Source organism: Suricata suricatta, chromosome 9, assembly GCF_006229205.1.
Source record: "Suricata suricatta isolate VVHF042 chromosome 9, meerkat_22Aug2017_6uvM2_HiC, whole genome shotgun sequence".
In the NCBI taxonomy this organism is placed as follows: Eukaryota; Metazoa; Chordata; class Mammalia; order Carnivora; family Herpestidae; genus Suricata; species Suricata suricatta.
The window spans coordinates 47,554,748-47,574,929 of NC_043708.1; the positions used below are offsets into that span (position 1 = coordinate 47,554,748).

A 20,182-nucleotide genomic window follows, 5' to 3' on the forward strand; every position below is an offset into this window, starting at 1 on the left:
TAATTCATGTGATTTCAATGTGAGTGTTGGTTCTATGACTATTCATATGTCATAGTTTTTTCTGGTCTAATTTTTTAATTTAACAATTGCAAACAATGATGAAATTACTAGAATTTAAGCAAATGCATTATCAAATTAATGAATATATACTTAAGTGTCTGCTATGTTCCAGACGTTGATGGAAATGAATTTCTGCCTTAAATGTAAGGAGATTAAAAAACTGTAAGGTGATAAATAGTACAAGGCTAATGTGATATATCAGTTCTGAGATGTACAGGAATTTTAACAATTCAGGAGGAAGGGGAGATTGCAGCAGAGAGGTTGGCCTAGGTGGCCTTTTTTTTTTTTAAGTTTTATTAATTTACTTTTGAGAGAAAGAGAAAGCAAGCAGGGGAGGAGCAGAGAGAGAGAGAGAGAGAGAGAGAGAGAGAGAGAGAGAGAGAGAGAGATTGAGAGAATCCCAAGCAGGCTCCATGCTGTCAGCGCAGTCTAATGTGGGCTCAATCTCACGAACCATGAGATCATGACCTGAGACAAAATCAAGAGCTGGGTGCTTAACCAGCTGAGCTACCCAGGTACCCCAAGCCTAAGAAGTCTTCTTAAAAGAAGGATGTGATTTGGGGCTTTAAGAACAGTTATGGGGGCGCCTGGGTGACTCAGTTGGTTAGACCTCCAACATCGGCTCAGGTCATGATCGCACGTTCATGGGTTCGAGCCCCATGTCGGGCTCTGTGCTGACAGCTCAGAGCCTGGAGCCTGGTTCTGTGTCGCCTTCTCTCTCTGCCCCTCCCCTGCTCATGCTCTGTCTCTCTCTGTCTCAAAAATAAATAAAATATTAAAAATATATATTTAAAAAAAGAACAGTTATGTTGGCAGGGGATAGAAGGAAGAATTTGTTCAGGAAGGACAGGAGAGATGAGCACTTCTTGCAGAGAGTAGTGAGTAGATCTTAACTTCAGTGCTAGATTGATGAGTGCCAGTTTTTGGCATCAAACTTTTGGCCTCAATTACCAATGACCTGCCTCATCTTTTCTTTCCTTCTCAGTGAAGCTGTTAAGTACCTCACAGAAGCTCTTACGCCTATTAGTGAAGTAGAGCTTGAAGATGCGCTGGAAAAGATTATTGATGCAGTTGAAAAGCAACCCTGTAAGTAACATTTTCCCATAGCTCTTAAATTGTTATTAGAGTTCTACGTCCTCAATTAGATTTATGGATTTAAGTGGACGTTGAAGATTCCATCTTAAGAATTTCCAGCATTAGGAGACACATACGTGGTAGCACTTCTTCCCAAGGGGTAACCTCTAGTTCTGTTGGAACTCAGGACATTCCCCACAGGCTCTTAGAGTTCTTCCCCCTCAGGAAGCTGTCACTGCCAGCTTTCCTGCACTCCACTACTACTATTACTACTACTACTACTACTACTACTACTACTTCTTCTTCGTCTTCTTCTTCTTCTTCATCTTTTTTATAATGTTTATTTATTTTTGAGAGGGAGAGAGACAGAGTGTGAGTGGGAGAGGGGTAGAGAGAGAGGAAGTCACAGAATTAGAAGTAGGCTCCAGGCTCTGAGCTATAAGCACAGAGCCCAACGCAGGGCTCAAACCCACGAACTGTAAGATCATGACCTGAGGCAAAGTTAGCCACCCAGGCGCCCCTATGGACTTGACTTCTGATTTAGATCTAGTCCTTATAGTCACTCTTTGTCTCTCTGTGTGCCTTCTACTTTGTCTTACTTAGATTTGGTACTCCTAAAAGTTGGGGGGAAAACAAAGAGTTGAATCTGAAGTCGGAAGCCTAACTAACTGAGCCACCCAGGCATCCGTTCCCCCTTTTAAGATATGAGCATATGAACAACAATCTCTCCATAAGGACATTTAATCTAATGAAATAATGCTTGTAAGTCCTGAGCATAGTGTCACACTTTTACTATGGGCTTAATAAGTGGCAGCCATTATAATTGTTACTATCATGCCTATGGAAACATAGCACTTGTAATAGAAAGTTATTCTCATATAACCTTCTTAATCCTAGGAGTTTACGGAAGTGTTTGTGTAACTGAATTTATGTTATTAAACAGTATTTAGAAGAGTAAGGCAGTTGACTTGTATTATGGTATTACAAGTGTCTTTGAGTGTAGAAGATTAAGGTCTTTGACCAGGGAGAAGGGAAGAGGGAAAGAGTTGGGGAGAGAGAGGGATGCAAAACTTGAGAGACTATTGAATACTGAAAACAAACGGAGGGTTGATGGGGGACGGGGAAAAGAGGTGGTGGTGATGGAGGAGGGCACTTGTGGGGAAGAGCACTGGGTCTTGTATGGAAACCAATTTGACAATAAACTATTAAAAAAAAAATAAGATTAAGGTCTTTGAGATATGGCTTTTGTTATTTTTCTGACCTAACCCATTCTTTTTCATAAAAATGATGTAATGAGAATCTCAGAGTTAGTGTTTGCAGATTATTTTTAGGCAAAAAGCCGCCTGTGGAAATAAGTAATTTTTATGCGTTTCTAAAATTTGACTTTGAAATTCTCTTTTCAGTGTCATCAAACATGATTGAGCGATCTGCAGTGGAAGCAGCAGTCCAGGAATGCAGTCAGTCTGTGGATGGAACTATGTATGTGGGTGAAATGAGCCCCTCCCCCTGCCAGAGACGTTCTTAAGTGCTTCTTTTAAATTATTTTCTTGGGGAAATAATTAGTGGTCGGCATTTCTACAGTGGTCATTTCTTAGTATTTCTTTTTAACTACTGTTTGCATTATAAACCTCATTAAATGACTCCTCTTTACTATCTTTTCCCTAAGACTTGAGATTACAGTATTGTTTATGCCACTACCAACTTTTGCCACTACCCATCTGATCTGACTTTATATTCTGTATGCTAGCAATGGATTGAATTGAATATTTAGATGTATACTTTGCTTTTGCCTTGCTATTATAGCTTACAAATTTATATGGCAATAATTTTTCTGGGTTGTATTTCCAAGTGTCGCTCTTTCCTTTCCTCTTTTGATGTTTGTTTATTTTTGAGAGAGAGAGAGCAGGGGAAGGGAGAAAGGAGAGGGGGGATGGAGTTTCTTGAGGTGGGCTCTGCAGGGACAGCAGAAAGCCCTCCCTATATTGGGCTCGAACTCAAGAACTTCGAGTTCATAACCTCAGCCAAAGTCCGATGCTTAACTGCCTGAGCCACTGAGGAGCCCTTCCTTTCCTCTTTTGAATATGATATGTCTTTCTAAATTCCACAGGGCTTAACTGGAAGGAAAAGAACTGGGAAAATGGACAGAATATTAACTTTAACATTTTTTTCCTCTTTGAAGCAATGGAGACCATTGACAGGAGTCATTACCTTTTTAGAACTGCTAAGGTAACAAAGAAATTGAAGAATTTTAATTTAAAAATTTTGCAAACTCATTATTTAAGATACCTAGGGTACAGTGACATGTCCCTAACATCATCAACAGAAATTCAAAATGAGTGTATGGAAGTGTAAGGATTATAATCAGAATATAAGAGTTAACCGTTGTGTCTGTGTAGCTCTTTAAATGCCACAGTTAGCCCATGTAGAGGTCCAGTGGGACTAAAAGGTAAACAGTCTTTGCAACTTCAATTGTCAGAAAGTTACTATGTTACCACATAAGAGGGGCTTTCATTTTTATAGATGAAGAGGTGGTGTGACACCTCAAATAACCTGTCGAGATTGATCCATGAGAAAATGGCAGACTATACCTGGAATCTAGGTTTTCTTCAAAAGTCCACCATTTCGGGGAGCCTGGGTGGCTCAGTCAGTTAAGTGTCCGGCTTTGCCTCAGGTCATGATATCACGGTTTGTGGGTTCGAGCCCCACGTCTGGCTCTGTGCTGACAGCTAGCTCAGAGCCTGGAATCTGCTTCAGATTCTGTGTCTCCCTCTCTCTCCGAACCTCCCCTGCTCACACTGTCTCTGTCTCTCAAAAATAAATCTAAAAAAACAAAAAAAAAAGTCCACCATTTCTCGGCTACTCCACGCTAGGTGCCCCCATCAGTGCAGCAAGAATGTTTTTGACCATATTTTCAGTCTGGGAAATAAACAGATAAAATTTTAGGGAAGAGTTTTTTTTTAGGTTGGAATATTTATACAGTAGTGCTATCAGTTTTTTAAAAACCTCTTTCAAATATGTTATGTTGTTAACACCATCTGAAAGTAAGTTATTTTGCTAAATTTCCTTCTCTAACACTGTGTCAATGATATGGCAAGTGTTTTGGGGATTCTTTTTCTATTTTATACCTGGTTCCTGGGACACTCTTGTGTAATACTTTGGATTAGAAAATTGTTGGAACTAAATCATGTTCTTTAATAATATTATAGCTCATAAAAGTAGTACCCATGGGGAGAGACTTCTTTTAAGGCATAACTATTTATACATACATACATGTTCTTTTTCAACAGATGACATTCTTAATTAGAGGTTAACTTGATTAGGGGCACCTGAGTGGCTCAGTCAGTTGAGTGTTCTGACTTGATTCTGGCTCAGGTCATGGTCCCAGGGTTATGGGATTGAGCCCCACGTGGGGCTCTGCACTGAACTTGGAGCCTGCTTAAGATTCTCTTTCTGTGTGTCCCTCCTCCACTCGTGTGTGCTCTCTCTTTCAAAATTAAAAAAAAAGTTAACTTGATTTTTATTTTATTTTTTTACTTTTTATTTTTTTTAACTTGATTTTTAAGACAGTTTTTTTTTTAATGTCTTTATTTTATTTTGAGAGAGACAGAGAGTGAGCTGGGGAGGGGCAAAGAGAGAGGGAGACACAGAATCTGAAGCAGGTTCCAGGCTCTGCACTGTCAGCACAGAACCTGATGTGGGGCTCGAACCCATGGACTGTGATATCATGACCTGAGCAAAAGTCAGATGCTTAACTGACGAGTCACCCAGGTGCCCCTTGATTTTTTTTCTGGAGGGTACTGGCAACACTTTCTGGTCTCTGAAAAGAAAATTTTACCCCCATAATATGACACTATAAGAAATTGTAGGGGTGCCTGGGTGTCTCAGTTGGTTGAGTTTTCAACCTCTGGTGTCAGCTTGGGTCATGATCTCATGGTTCGTGGGATCAAGCCTGATGTTGGCCTCTGTTGTGACAGTGTGGAGCCTGCTTGGGATTCTCTCTGCCTCTCTCTCTCTCTCTGCCCCTCTCTCTTCATTCCTCCCTCACTCTCTCACTTGTTTACTCTCTCAAAATACATTTGAAAATGTGTATATGACCTGTGGGAAGGACATTTGTATTCCATAAGATTATAATACGTGTTTTTGTGCTCACCTAGAATTCTTAATGTTTTAGTAAATCAGATCTGTGTTTTTGTGGGATATTTTTCAGGGAACATATTTTCAATATCATAGGAGCATTTGATATTCCACGCTTTGTGTACAGTTCAGAAAGAAAAAAATTTCTTCCGTAAGTATATCATCTATTGATTTTAAGCTAATTTTAGATGGACATTTCTTTCCAAAGGCATACAGCCCATGATCCATTTGTGACCTACCTTTGTGTACTGTGGTAGTTATAAATAGGCATTTGTTTTTTTCCTAGGCTGTTAATGACCAACCACCCTGCACCAAATGTGTTCGGAACAGCAAGAGATAAAGCAGAGCTGTTTCGTGAGCGATACACCATTTTGCACCAGGTAAGCTGAGGGTAGAAAACGAGACTCTTTGCGTTTAGGAAAATTCAGAGTTAATTAAAGGATGCAATTTTGTGGTCCAAAATTTGTCACTGAATAGACAATGGCCTGTGTTTGAGACAAGATGGAGGATACAGTCAACAGTTAACAGTTGTGATGATACGAATAGCAGCTAACGTTTATTACCTGCTTTGAACGTGCCAAGCACTATGTGCAGCGTGTTACAGAGATTTCTTACCTCATTTAATCATCACAACATCAGTGTACGTATAAAAGCTATTATCCTCTTTTTATAGATGAGGAAACTGAGACCTAGATAAATATAGGAAGTTGACCGAAGATCATATATAGTTAAGTACAGACAGGATTTGAATCCAGTTTATCTGACTCTGGAGCCTGGCTTTTGCCTACTACACTATACTAGCTTCTTGCAGTTTATGTTCTATGAAGTTAAAGACATTTGCACAAACAAGATATAAAGTAGAATTTTATGTGTTGTAAAAGAGATATAAACAGAATGTATTCATTAGGAAAATCAGGGACTTGGTTGCTTTGATCTTTTTTTTTTAAATTTTTAATGTTTATTTATTTTTGAGAAAAAGAGAGAGAGAGACCAAGCATGAGCTGGGGAGAAGCAGAGAAGCTGACACAGAATCTGAAGCAGGCTCCAGGCTTTGAGCGGTCAGCAAAGAGCAGGGCTTGAACCCATGAACTGTGAGATCATGACCTGAGCTGAAGTCCAGTGCCCAACCAACTGAGCCACCCAGGCACCATTTGGTTGCTTCAATATTGTAGAAGTGGGGAAAAGGTGGTGGTAATAGTGTGAACAAAGAGACAGCAAAAGAAGGAGTGGACTCTGCAGGAAATGATAAGCAATGGGTCCATTTTGTGTGTAGAGGACAGCTCATGAAGAAGAGTGGCATGGGATAGGTCTGGAAAGGCAAGCAGGAGCCCAGAGCGCCATGGATGTCACTCTTGGCAGGTGGAACTCCGTTTTCTTGGTACAAGGAGCCTTGGCATACCAGAGAGATCAATCACAGCTGGGTTTTTTGAGCACTTCTCTACCAGCAGATTTGGGGGTGAGTTAAGAATGGGAGAGAAGGGGCGCCCAGGTGGCTCAGTCAGTTCAGCACCTGACTTCGGCTCAGGTCATGATCTCACAGTTTATGAGTGCAAGCCCCACGTCGGGCTCTGTGCTGACAGCTCAGAGCCTGGAACCTGCTTCACATCCTATGTCTCCCTCTTTGTCTACCCTTCCCTTGCTCATGCTCTCTGTCTCTCTCAAAAATAAATAAACATTAAAAAAAAAAAGCAATGTGAGAGAAGACTCAGAGGAGTCTCTTGTATTAGTCCTAGCATAAATAATAGCTGGGGGGAAGGAAGTGGCAAAGGTTGTAGACAGGGGCCCACACTGGAGCAGTAGAAGCCATCATTCATGATGACAGATTGGATGTAAAGGGGAAGGCAGAAAATAAAGACTCAGAGATGATTACGGTTTTGAGTCTGAGAGAGTAGGACAGTAGAATAATATGTTAACAAGTCAGAAAAAGAGAATTGTTTGGGGAAGATGAATCAGATGACGCAGGTACTGCTATAAACATTTTTGAATTAAGGTTGCCAGGGGGAGATCAGGTGTACATATAGAGTACAAGAAAGTACTAGTACATATAGAGCTCAAGAAGGAGATCTAGGCAGACAGACTTAGGGGACATTTGCCCTGAGGAGGAGCTGCAGGGATGGGTGAGACCCTATGAGAAAGAGAAGATCTGGTGGGGAGAGAAGGGAAGAGAGGAGAATTTGGGGGCCAGGGTGGTGTTATCCAGCAGAAGCTTAAGAAGGTTTTAAGGACAGGATGGTCAGAGCGAGTAAGCTCTGCAGAAGGATGAAGAGAGTGAGCCGGAGGGTGCCTGTCCTCCCGAGGATGCCTGTCCTCTCCTGCTTCCATCACCTGCGTACTGTCGCCAGATCAGTCTTCCTTGACGTGTAGCTCTGGTATCATCATGGTTTTGCACAGAAGTCTTTCAAGGAAGTTTACTGCCTTTTAAATTAAATACAAATTATACTTAGTGTTTGAGATCTTGCACAGTACCTTTTTAGCCAAAATCTCTACTTTTCCTCCAGTCATACTGTGCCAGAGCCAAAAATGAATTGTATAATTCTTGTTCATTTCTTCTCCTTCTTCTGTAACTTTGCTTATACTGTTCACTCTCTGAACTGCTCTTCCCTTCCCTCTTTTCTCTGCTATTGAAACCCTCCTAACATTCTCAAATTCCTCCTCTTTTCTGAAACTCTTCTTGATGAGTTGGATGCAGTCTCCTCCTGCTTTAAGGCACTATGTCGATCTGTCTTCTGTCATTTACTGGAGTTGCCCTGCCTTGCGTTCAGGATGTGTATTCCCATTATCACACACTCCCTGTGTATTTCTTCTGCCACACTTGCTTGGCACAATGCTTTTCATAGAGAAGATGCTCAAGGAAATACTACATTTTTTTCCTTCTTTTTAGAAATTAGATTTTAAGCTCTATCATATTTTGGGCATGTCACTTAACCCTTCTGAGCCTCATTTTTTCTTATCTGTGAAATAAAAGGGTTGCATTTTAGTCCATTAACGTATTTATTACAGTTAGCTTCCTGAAAGCAAATCTGATGTTATTATTATCCTATTTCAATATCTTTGTTTTCTGTTCTCTATCAGATATACTTCCTGGCTTTGCATATAAAGTCGGTATTGTCAGGGGTCTTTTACTGAAGGTTACAGAAAACAGAAAGAGACATTTATTGGCTTGTGGTGAGGTCTGGAGGTCCACCAGTTTCAAGCATGGCTGGGTCCAGGGTATCCCATGTCTTGAGGCATCTACCTGTCTCCATCTTTTAGCAATTTTATAAAAATTGATTTTACTTTCAGATGAGTTCTCCCTACAAGGTGACAGAGGCCCCGAGTAGCATTAGTAGCACTTAAAAGAGAGTTCCTCTCTTCTGGTAGTTCTAGTAAAGTCTCTTAGTGTGAGTCTGGACCATTCACTGGACAAGAAGTAGAGTACTTATCCACTAGGCCTATATAGAAGGGGGAAGAGACACCAGGCTTGCCTAAACCTCATGGACCACAGTGGGGCAGGGGACGTGGTTCCCCAAAGAGAGGCCCAGCCAGTCTCTTGCCTTGTCTGACATTCTGCTTTGTGGACCTCAAGAGCCAACTATACTCAACTTTGCATCACTTCTCAAATACTCCTTTACTGTTGTCTCTCTTGTGCACATCCCTTCTTCTGTCTGAGATGTCTTTTCTCAGCCTCATTTGGTGTCTTACTAGCAAAGTCTTATTTATCACTTAGGATCTTGTTAGATGCCCCCTTTGGCCTGGGGTCCTTTGCTGTATGGCGCCTCTCTACTTTTCTTTCTCACAAACCCCTGTGCTCTGAGGGTGGCACTTGGTTTGTTCTCATCATATCCTCAGCCCAGAGTGTACTGCTGGCGGTAAACAATAGAGCATTTTCTTTAAAAAAAATTATTTGAAATAATTTTCTTATTTCCAAAATTACATTTCTAGATATTTGTATATTAAAATATGTGGACTTTCAGATTTGTTGAGAATAGGCAATAGTAACATAGTTTAAGGACAGGGTTTTGTCAGAGTACTATTTTCATGAATTTTTGTTTAAAATGTCTGATTCAGTAATTCGTGTGACTTTCTTTTTTTATAGAGGACCCACAGACATGAATTATTTACTCCTCCAGTGATAGGTTCTCATCCTGATGAAACTGGAAGCAAATTCCAGGTTAGTTATTTAGGGGGTATAAGTGTATAAGTTAAATATTTATTGCTTAATTCTTACTTATTGAAATTTAAATGAGAATGGATCGCTGGTAACTGTTTAGCTAGCTAATTGACCTGTGCGTTCTCACTGCTGAGAAAGACCATGCTCTTTGTCCTGGGTCCTGCAAATCTCTACTAGAAGCTACCCCTTCCTTCTTTGGGATGGGCCCTGAGACACTTGGCTGGCTTGGCTGGTTAAGTGTTCAACTATTGGTCTCAGCTCAGGTCTTGATCTCAGGGTCATGAGTTCAAGCCCTGCGTTGGGCTCTGCACTGTGCATGAAGCTTCCTTTAAAAAAAAGCAGGGGGTGGGGTGCCTGGGTGGCTCAGTCGGTTGAGTGTCCAGATTCAGCTCAGGTCATGATCTCACAGTTCGTGGGCTTGAGTCCCGCGTCAGGCTCTGGGCTGACAGCTAGCTCAGAGCCTGGAGCCTGCTTCTGATTCTGTGTCTCCCTCTCTCTCTCTGCCCCTCCCCTGCTCATGATCTGTCTCTCTCTCTCTCAAAAAGAAAATAAATAAATGCTAAAAAAAAAAAAAAAAAAAGGCAGGGGGGAAGGCAGGCCCTGAGACTATGGTAGCCCCCAGACAGTCTGCCACCAATACAGATCCTTAGTCCTTCTGGTCCATTTCCTGGATATGACAGGAGTCTGTTTCAGATTCTGTGTCTCCTTCGCTCTCTCTCCTTTGCCCCTCCCCCACGCATGCTCTGTTTCTCTCTCTCTCTCTCAAAAACAAGTAAACATTGGGGCACCTGGGTGGCTCAGTTGGTTAAGCAGCCAACTTTGGCTCAGGTCGTGATCTCATGGTTTGTGAGTTTGAGCCCTGCATTGGGCTCTGGGCTGACAGCTCGGTGCCTGGAGCCTGCTTTGGATTCTGTCTCCCTCTCTCTCTGCCCTCCCCTGCTCACACTCTGTCTTTCTGTCTCTCAAAAATAAATAAATATTTTTTTAAATTAAAAAAAAATAAGTAAACATTAAAAAACAATTAGAAAAAACAAATGTTAGCAGTGATTATTATGGGTTAATGTGATTATGTATGACTATTTCTTCCTTTTCTGTTTTTAAGTTTTTTGAATATTTGTAACAAAAACATATTTTACAGATGAAAGAAGCTTCACTTGGTAATTCCTATAAAAATGAAAAATTATACACTGTTTCATTCATCAATTCTGTTTCTAGAATTTGTAGAAGTAGGTCCAATAGTTATACCCATGCACTAGGCCAAGAGAGGTGCAAGAGACTTAAGCACTGTTTTTACCAGCAGAAAACTGAGTAACATGTACCTTAAAAGGCATTTGGTAACATAAATTACTGTTTATAAACTGTAGATACCTATATCCATTAAAAAGAATGAAGCATGTCTATACATAGTTAAATAAAAGATTTCTAAGAGATAATACATTTAAAAAGTTAGGTTGTATAAAATACAAAAGTATGCAAACAAGACAAAAACTGTATGTGTTTATAAATTATATATGTGTGTATTAACATGTATGTAGGATTATGTCTAGAAAAGCATCAGAAAGGATTTTTTAAATAGTGCCCCAATTGTTACTACCTTTAACTTAATGATAAAAATATAATGGTCAGATTGAGAATGTAAATAATAATGACAGCCCTTTGAAATGCTGGTATAACTTTTTAAATAGCCCACTAATTTGTAAGATGTATTGACCAAATAAATAAAATTTATATTATTTTCTGTGTTTTAAAGGTAAATACACTTATCATTATTCAGAATATAGGAGTCTCTCTTTAGCCAAGGAGGACGTGTTCCAAGACCCCCAGTGGATGCTTCAAAACACAGATAGTACCAAAACCTATATATACTATGTTTTTTCCTCTACATTCATACCTATGATAAAGCTTAATTTATAAATTAGGCACAGTAAGAAATTAACAATAATAAAATAAAACAATTATAACAATATACTATAATAAAAGTTATGTGAATGTGGTCTCTGTCAAAAAATCTTACTGTACTATTCTTACCTTTCTTATGATGATGTGAGGTGATAAAATGGCCACATGATGAGACAGGAGGGGGATGATGTAAACTTGACATAGCTTTAGACTACTGTTGACCTTCTGATGATTCATCAGAGAAAAACCATCTGCTTCCAGACAACAATTGACAGAGGGTAACTGAAATTATGAAATGCAAAGCTGGATAAGGCAGAGCCTCCTGTAATATGGGATGAAACTTCATTGCTAAGAGCCTGAGTTGATATTTTAGCTTTTTATAGGATAAATTATATATTTTGAGCTTTATTTGATTTTCTACTCTAAAGTAGGTGTAAATACTGAAATGCGCACTCAAAGTTTACTTATTTATAAAGAGTAGTTTCTTCAAAGGACGAATTTTCAGTCTTTAAGAATTTATTTTGTCTCATTTTAAGCTTAAAACGGTAGAAACCCTATTGGGCAGTACAACCAAAATTGGAGACGTGATTGTTCTTGGAATGATAACCCAGTTAAAAGAGGTAAGTTAAACCTAATAACCATCATACTGTTTTCAGCCTTTGAACTGATGAAATGTCAGTTTTGTATTAGCATTTCTGCAGAGGAAACAGGGATGTATTACTCTTCATTGAAGGCTCCTGCCTCAGTTACTAAATAGCCTTTGCATCTGCAGTTGGTTTCCTGAGTAGACATCAGGAAGGAGTGTCTTCGACAGGCCACCAGTTTGCAGAGCCTGAAATTAGTCCCCAGTGACCTCCGCTTGAACTGAGAGTAGTGTTTCTGAACAACCAAGGTTGCAGACCACATCCTGCTCCCTCAGAGAAGGACACTGTTGACTCTCTTAGGTGTAGGCACCTGGTGAGGCCCATATGGCTGCCACCAAGCATCCCTCTTGCCATCACTTGACCTGCAGAGGTCATTCTTCACGTACCTGTGAGGAGTCTCCATCTCCATCATCTGATTAATCTGACGCTACTAGACTAGCACATGGAAAGGCCTGGACCAAGAATTGCTAGTTTTGAAAAATCCACTATACTCTACTATGTTCTGTTGTCCAAGTTGTCAGCATTTTAATTATTTGTCAGAGTATCCATGGTTACATAAATGTGGACATATTTCTTTTAACTTTTTTAGGGAAAATTTTTTCTGGAAGATCCTACAGGAACAGTACAACTGGATCTTAGTAAAGCTATATCCTTTATTTATTTTTTTTTTTAAACTATGTTACATGAGTTGGGGATACTGATTACATATCATTCTCAAGTTAATCTGTTTGGTTTTCTATTGTAACTTACATATGGTGATGACACAGGAATCGAGACATTATCCTAGCTAGAGACAAAGCAAAAAACACCTTAATTCTCCCTTATTTGGAGAATCCAAACAAATTAGCGAGGATGTTTATAACATGCTAAGAATGATCTGTACTGCCATTATTACCAAGCTACATCTTAGAATCAGACATGGGGAAATTTAAACCTAAAATTTTTTAAGCTATGATCTATTCACAGTTTCAAATGTGAAGTCTTTGAATGTATTATTTAGAAGTCCTTTGGGCCCAGAATGTATGCTGACCTTATCACTACCTCAAGCATAAAAATAGAATTATTTTCCTCAACTGTTGTGTACCAGTTCCACAGTGGTTTATACACAGAGTCCTGCTTTGTCTTAGCAGAAGGTAAGTCAGTATACTTTTTTGCTGTCTTCCTCATCATTATATAATAAAACCATTTCTACATTGGCTAAAATGTATTAACGTGATATAATTTGGGAGAACATTGTTTATAAGAGCATAGTTTTGACAACATTAAATAACTCAGACTGGTGGTGGGCCTGGTGTTTCTTTTTGGGGTAATAAGAATATTCTGAAATTAGTGGGGATGGTTGTACAACTTATGACTATACTAAAAACTACTGAATTCTATAATTTAAAGGGGGAAGTGTAATGATACGTCAATTACATCTTAACAAAATTGAAAAAAACAAAACACATTTTACATAGGGTCATAATATGAAACATTTCCTAATCTTTGTACCTTACATGTCTGTATTCTAACATGTATTGTGAAATTAAAAAGTGAAAAGTTTTACTTCTGAATCTGTTTCTATTTCATGACTTTTTAAAAAACATAGAACTGAGACTGCGTTTGGATCTGAAGCTGTTACGTAGCTTGGTGGGACTGGCAACCTTTGTAGTTAGTTTACAGAAGATGAGACAGTAACCGCGTTACTGCTTTATGTTCCATACTTTCTTCCTTTCAAACAAGGAGAAATGGACAAGTGAAAGTGATTTGTTAATTATCTTTTTTCAGGTTGGTTTGAAGATAAGGTGTTTCACGTCAATGCCTTCGGATTTCCACCCACTGAACCCTCGAGTACTACTAGGTATAAAATGCTTGGCTGAAGCCCTACAGGAGTTTTGTAATACTGGCCGTAGTGATTGTAAGAGTGTGTATCGTATGTCAGTTATTCAGGCTTTGTGTCAGAATGGAAAGAGTAATAGAAAGTGAGAGTTGGAAGAATGGGCTGTATGTGCATCTGAAAACGCACATTGATTCCGGTTGTATTCACATCTCCCTACCTTGGCTTTCATGGGAAAGATTTCCAGTCTTCCTGCCTCGTTTATCTGTGGGGTTGAGTAGAAGTTCAACTGAGATAAGAGAAAGGGAAACACTTAGAAGAATATAATTTTCATGTTAATATAAAGCCTTATTTTTCTATTAATGATTAAAAATTACAAGAGGCAGATCAAAAAGCTCTTTAATGTAAGCAAAAGCATCAGAATATTAGGGCTATTCCCTAAGGACCTTCTCTGAGAAGAGAGAGTTCCCTGTCATCAGGTTTTTTTGTTTTTGTTTTTTTTTTTAATTTGAGGGAGAGAAGGACAGAGTGTGAGCAGGGGAATGTGGCAGAGAGAGAGGGAGACACAGTATCCAAAGCTGACTCCAGGCTCTGAGCTGTCAACACAGAGCCTGATGAGCTCAAATTCATGAGCTGGGAGATCATGACCTGAGCTGAAGTTGGATGCTTAACTGACTGAGCCACTCAGGCACCCCTGTCGCTCTGGTTTTTGAGCAGAGGCCAAATGATGGTGTAAATGTTGTAGCTGGTGGCCTATGGGTTGAGTCTAAAGAGCTTTCTTTTTTTTTCCCCTTTGAGGTAGTGAAACACATTTTGCTCCTATTGTTTAAACATTAAGAGATTTCTCATAAAAGTCTAGATTTCTGAGTCCTCTTAACCAACCAGATCTGGCAGCACGGTCCCTGAATTCTCCCCCAGCTACCACTCTCCTGCAGTGATCGCCCGCTTTGGGCAGGGCATGTCGGTGCACCCTAGCTCATACCTAGGAGGCCTCAACTGGTTGCTGCTGGTTGCTGCTTCACTATTTAGTGTTCCCTTCCTTTAAGCCTGTGAGCATTTGAGTCTGTCAACTTCGGGGGAATTAAAGTTGCCTTTTAGGGGCGCCTGGGTGGCTCAGTCGGTTAAGCCTCCGACTTCGGCTCAGGTCAGATCTCACGTTCGTGGGTTCGAGCCCCGTGTCGGGCTCTGTGCTGACAGCTAGCTCAGAGCCTGGAGCCTGCTTCCAGTTCTGTGTCTCCTTCTCTCTCTGCCCCTCCCCCTCTCATGCTCCGTCTCTCTCTGTATCAAAAATAAATAAAACATTAAAAAATTTAAAAAGAAATAAAGTTGCCTTCTAATCTTGAGATTCTGTCTATGGTGATAGAGATTTCAAGAAGTGTAAGAATTAAGATTTAGTCCTAGTATACCTGGATAAAATCAAGGCGTACAGGCTGGCTGGCTGGGAGTTTCTGTCAGGGCCACTTCTCTCCCTGCTGAAGCAATCTGGGGAGCAGCGCTGTTCATGCGAATGAGGACACAGGCCCTCATCAAACCAGCTCACTTTTAAGTCAGTGCCTTAAGTACCAGTTTGTGGCTTTTTACAACATGGTAAGTTTTCTTTGGGGTATATTGAAAGCAAAATTGTTGTCGTTTTTGACATTTTATTTTCATACAAGTTTCAAAATTACTACTCTGGAATGAGAGGTATAATCAAGGAAACTGGCCGGGAGCATAACTATTCTGTGTCAGCCTCATGCAAGCCTGCCAGAGGGGCAGTGCAGAGTCGTGCATGAAGCTCAGGCCCTGGCTCTTGGACGGGGTCTGAAACTGAGTCCTTGCACCTGTTAACTGGGCGCAGGCAAATCACTCGACCCTCCTGAACCTCATTTCTTTCTGTTTTGTGAAATAAAGAAAATAGAATCTCCCAAGATGAGGGTTTTTTTTTAAAGATTTAAGATTATAATCTGAGATATGTTTATATATGTACATAATTTACTTAGGAACCACATAATACATCATCCATCCATCCAAGGAGAGAGTTTCTTTTTATGTGTGACTATACATGTTTATATCCTTTTTTTTTTTTTGGCATTAGTAGACACATAGGAGGTTGCTTTCTAACCTCCAGATTTTCATAATTCTGCCATGTAGGTGAGTCTTTATAGACCTCAGAACAAATTTTAAATGTTGAATTATTTGGTTAAATGGTTAGTACTTATTCTGAGCACTTTTATTAGATATTGGTTAAATCAAATGCCCATTTCTCCTACTTACATAGGAAGTTACGATTTATTTTAATGTTTGCTTTAGGCAGTTTTAAAAGACACAGAAACAGCCTATTAAGTATTTATTCACTGCTTCTGTATTTCTTTTTTATGTTAGGACATTTGAATAAACTTGTTTGCTTTTTAAGTGCTACAAGTAGTACATTTTCATGGTACTATTTACACTGATGGGAAAATAACCTCATTAGGTTAAAAGAAACTAAATTTGTAAAATTATTAGAAAAACATCTCCAACATGGAGTGCCTGGCTGGCTCTGTCTGGAGCATGTGACTCTTGATCTCGGGGTTGTGGTTTGAGCTCCACATTGGTGTAAAGATTACTTAAAAATAAAATCTTAAAAAAAAAAAAAGGAAAACATCTCCCATAGAATATAGGATAGAAACTAATAATTATGTCATGATTACCTAGGGCATACTATGGAAATATTAATTTTTTTGGAGGGCCTTCTAATACATCTGTGAAGACTTCTGCAAAACTAAAACAACTAGAAGAAGAAAATAAAGATGCCATGTTTGTGTTTGTATCTGATGTTTGGTTAGACCAAGGAGAAGTGTTGGCCAAACTTCACATCATGTTTTCTGGTGGGTGCCATTCTTTTCTACGCTATTAAACTCGTACGAGGGGTCATGTCTTAAAACTAAATTGTTAAGGGATGCCTGGGTGACTCAAGACAGTTAAGCCACCTGGGCGGGTGGCGGTGGTTTTCAAAGGGTGATCTATAGAGCACCCTCATCCAAATCTTCTGGGATCCCTGTGAAAAATGTTAAGTTCCTGGGGCACATGGGTGGTTCAGTTAGTTTAAGTGACTCTTGATTTCGGCTCAGGTCATGATCTCAGGTTTGTGGGTTTGAGCCCTATATTGGGCTCTGTGCTGACATCTCAGCCTGGAACCTGCTTCAGATTCTGTGTCTCCTCTCTCTGCCCTTCCTTTGCTTGCCCTCTGTCTCTTTGTCTCTCAAAAATAATAAGTAAGCATTAAAAAAAGAAAAAACTAAATTGTTGAAAATGTTTCTTTTTGAGTAGTCCATTATTTTGTGTTGATTCAGCAGTGAGATATTTTAAATGAGTCCATTTTAAAAACTTACATTTTTACATTTGAAAAATAACTGTGTGTGTGCGTGTGTGTATCTATGAGAAATAAGAATTAGTCCTAAGTACAGCATGGGTAAGTAAGAATGGATAATATCTCAGGTTTGGAATCTGACAAAACTGGGTTTAGTTTTTTAATGTTTATTTATTTATTTTGAGGATGGTGGTGGGGGAGAATCCCTAGCAGGTTCCATGCTGTCAGCACAGAGACCAAGTTGACTCGACCTCATGAACCTGTAGAGCATGACCTGAGCTGAAACCAAGAATCATACGCTCAACTCACTGAGCCACTCATGTGCCCCAGAACTGGGTTTAAACTGCAGCCTGATACCTTGGGCAGGTTACTCAATCTCTCTCTCAGTTTATAGGGATGTTGTGAGAATCAAGCTATTACAGGGTTTGGCATATAGTCAGTGTTCAATAAATGGGCAGTATTGTTACTATTATTTAAAAATAATGGTTATTAAAATAAGTTATTATTAAACTGGTATTAAACTATTAAAATAAGTTGTTATTAAACTAGTATTATAAACTAGTTGTTAAAAACTCATGTTTAGGGACTTCTGGCTGGCTCAGTCAGTGGAGCATGTGACTCTTGATCCTCAGGGTCATGAGTTCAAGCCCCATGTTGAGCCTAAAGTTTACTTAGGAAACAAAACAAAAGGAAACCCTCATGGTTAAAGGGTTTTTAATCTGATTTCTAACTAGAAAGGTGATATTCCTCTTATTCTCTTATTTTTAGGTTATTCACCAGCACCTCCAACCTGCTTTATTCTGTGTGGTAATTTTTCATCTGCACCATATGGAAAAAATCAAGTTCAGGCTTTGAAAGGTATTGAAGGTCTACTGAATAAATATTTCTATACTTATATAAATGAAGTTGATAAGAATGATCTATATTTTAATTTCATTTAAAAGATATAGAGTTGTATCTAATCAAATATAATTTGACTTTTATGTATATTATATGCAAGTTAAATTTAATGTCCCTTTAAAATTTTAGATTCCTTAAAAACTTTGGCAGACATAATATGTGAATATCCAAATATCCACCAAAGGTAATGATTTATATTTCTACATTTTTAACTTTTTTTAGAAAAACAGAAAACGAATTCTAAGTTTGATATCCATGATTAAGAAATGAATAAAAATTTGAGAAAATTAGTATTCTAAGATAAAATTATCCTGACATCATGATAATGTATGTTATACCATGCTAGAAATTTATAGTAAAAAATGTTGAAAAACAAGAGTGATACTTTCAACTATATTTTTAATTTCTTGGTGACAGTACTTTGTTTAGAGTTGTACTTTTCAACATGAGAGTCACTAGCCACATGTGTCTCTTTAAATTTAATTTTTTTTAACATTTATTTATTATGAGCATGGGAGGGGCAGGGAGAGGGAAACACAGAATCCGAAGCAGTCTCCAGGCTCAAACCCACAAACCAAGAGATCATGACCTGAGCCGAAGCTGGATGCTTAACTGACTAAGCCACCTACATGCCCCAAGATTTAAAGTTAAATTATTCAGAGGTGCTTGGGTGGCTCAGCTGGTGTCCAGACTCTTGTGTGCAGATTCTTGATTTTGGCTCAGGTCATGATCTCAGCATTGTGAGTGAGATTGAGCCCTGGGACTCTGCGCTGGGGGTGGAGCCTGCTTAAGATTCTCTTTCCCTCTACCCCTACCCACCCCTCTCAAGCGTATACGCACACCCTCTCCTCTCTCAAAAATTTAAATTATTTAAAATTAAATATAATTGAAAATTCACCCACACTAGCCACAGTTCAGGCCCTCAATAACTGGACAGTGCAGATACAGAAATTCCCATCACTGCAAAAAGGTCTGTTGGACAGAGGTAATCTGGAGACTTTTAGTAGTTCATTTATTAAAATGAATGGAATTTTTAAGATATTAAAAATTCATTATGTAGTTCAAGGCAGTAACTTGTCTATAGACTATTGGATAGTGTTGCAATAATTTTTTTTTAAATGAATTATATTGAATTTTCTACAGTAGTCGTTTTGTGTTTGTTCCTGGTCCAGAGGATCCTGGATTTGGTTCCATTTTACCAAGGTAAGTTGTATTTAGATTTTCTAACAGTTAAAAACATTTTGTCAAGTTTAAAAATATATTCTGTAGCACGTAAATTGTTTTTATAGGCCACCACTTGCTGAAAGCATCACTGATGAATTCAGACAAAGAGTACCATTTTCAGTTTTTACTACTAATCCTTGCAGGTAAATATTACCATTTCATGTTATGCTTTTTTTCCTTTTATTTCAAAATTGCTTCTTAAACTTTGTCTCTGAACTTTGACTATTATGAAGTAAACATAAAGAGAAAATTTGTCTTTATGTTAGGTTGCTCAAAACTTTAAAAATATTTTATCACTGGGCACCTGGGTGACTCAGTTGGTTAAGCATCTGACTTCGGCTCAGGTCATGATCTCATGACTGTGGGTTCAAGCCCCGCATCAGGCTCTCTGCTGTCAGGGAGGAGTCTGTTTGGGATTCTCTCTCCCTTTCTCTCTCTGACCCTCCCTGACTCGTGCTTCCTCACTCAAAACAAATAAATAAGTTAAATTAAATTTAAAATATTTTATCGCTATTGAATTCACTAATAATGAATTTAGAAGCTGAAAATGGAGATTTAAAAATCGATATTCCCACTACACATCCTTTAAGAAAAGTTACAATGGAAGAATGAAACGGATTATGTATCACTGCACATGCAGCTCACCATAATCAGAGGCTGTTACCCCAAGTCCTTGGTTCTCCTCTCTTTTCTGCCCACATTTACTCCTCTGGTGACCGTAGCCACTCCCAAAGCTTTCAGTACCATCTGCTATTGACAGCTCCCACATTTATTTTATCTTCAGCTCAAACCTTTCTCCCAGACTGCAGACTCGTGCATCCGGATACCTGCTCCTCATCCCCGTGCGGACGTCTAATAGACAGCCTCACACTGAGCTTCTGAGCTTCTTCCCACCCAAGTCAGCTCCCAACCTGTTCTGTGCCCTTCTTCATCAGAGTTCATGGCACCTTTGT

The 20,182-nt window shown here is 39.1% G+C and overlaps 2 protein-coding genes across 7 annotated transcripts in view; one reads left to right on the forward strand and one right to left on the reverse strand.

Moving 5' to 3' along the window:
* The window catches only part of KLHDC1 (kelch domain containing 1), a 105,229-nt gene that overhangs the window by 66,313 nt on the left and 18,734 nt on the right, over nucleotides 1–20,182 (reverse strand). For 2 of the 3 annotated variants that reach the window (XR_003913314.1, XM_029951835.1), the window contains 3 exons: nucleotides 13,998–14,066; nucleotides 11,447–11,599; nucleotides 7,594–7,683 (listed from right to left, as the gene is read on the reverse strand). The gene's annotated coding sequence lies outside the window, so the exon portion shown is untranslated. The remainder of the gene's footprint in view (nucleotides 1–7,593; nucleotides 7,684–11,446; nucleotides 11,600–13,997; nucleotides 14,067–20,182) is intronic. The other variant, XM_029951836.1, reaches the window with a different exon arrangement.
* POLE2 (DNA polymerase epsilon 2, accessory subunit) overlaps nucleotides 1–20,182 on the forward strand; it is a 31,526-nt gene that overhangs the window by 3,102 nt on the left and 8,242 nt on the right. The window contains exons 2-15 of one of the 4 annotated variants that reach the window (XM_029951829.1): nucleotides 1,046–1,146; nucleotides 2,538–2,613; nucleotides 5,342–5,419; nucleotides 5,555–5,648; nucleotides 9,344–9,418; nucleotides 11,854–11,937; nucleotides 12,551–12,607; nucleotides 13,046–13,094; nucleotides 13,729–13,801; nucleotides 16,451–16,623; nucleotides 17,874–17,963; nucleotides 18,135–18,189; nucleotides 19,149–19,208; nucleotides 19,295–19,372. In XM_029951829.1, the coding sequence (XP_029807689.1) occupies nucleotides 1,046–1,146; nucleotides 2,538–2,613; nucleotides 5,342–5,419; nucleotides 5,555–5,648; nucleotides 9,344–9,418; nucleotides 11,854–11,937; nucleotides 12,551–12,607; nucleotides 13,046–13,094; nucleotides 13,729–13,801; nucleotides 16,451–16,623; nucleotides 17,874–17,963; nucleotides 18,135–18,189; nucleotides 19,149–19,208; nucleotides 19,295–19,372 (1,143 nt within the window). The remainder of the gene's footprint in view (nucleotides 1–1,045; nucleotides 1,147–2,537; nucleotides 2,614–5,341; nucleotides 5,420–5,554; nucleotides 5,649–9,343; nucleotides 9,419–11,853; nucleotides 11,938–12,550; nucleotides 12,608–13,045; nucleotides 13,095–13,728; nucleotides 13,802–16,450; nucleotides 16,624–17,873; nucleotides 17,964–18,134; nucleotides 18,190–19,148; nucleotides 19,209–19,294; nucleotides 19,373–20,182) is intronic. The other 3 variants (XM_029951831.1, XM_029951832.1, XM_029951833.1) reach the window with 3 other exon arrangements.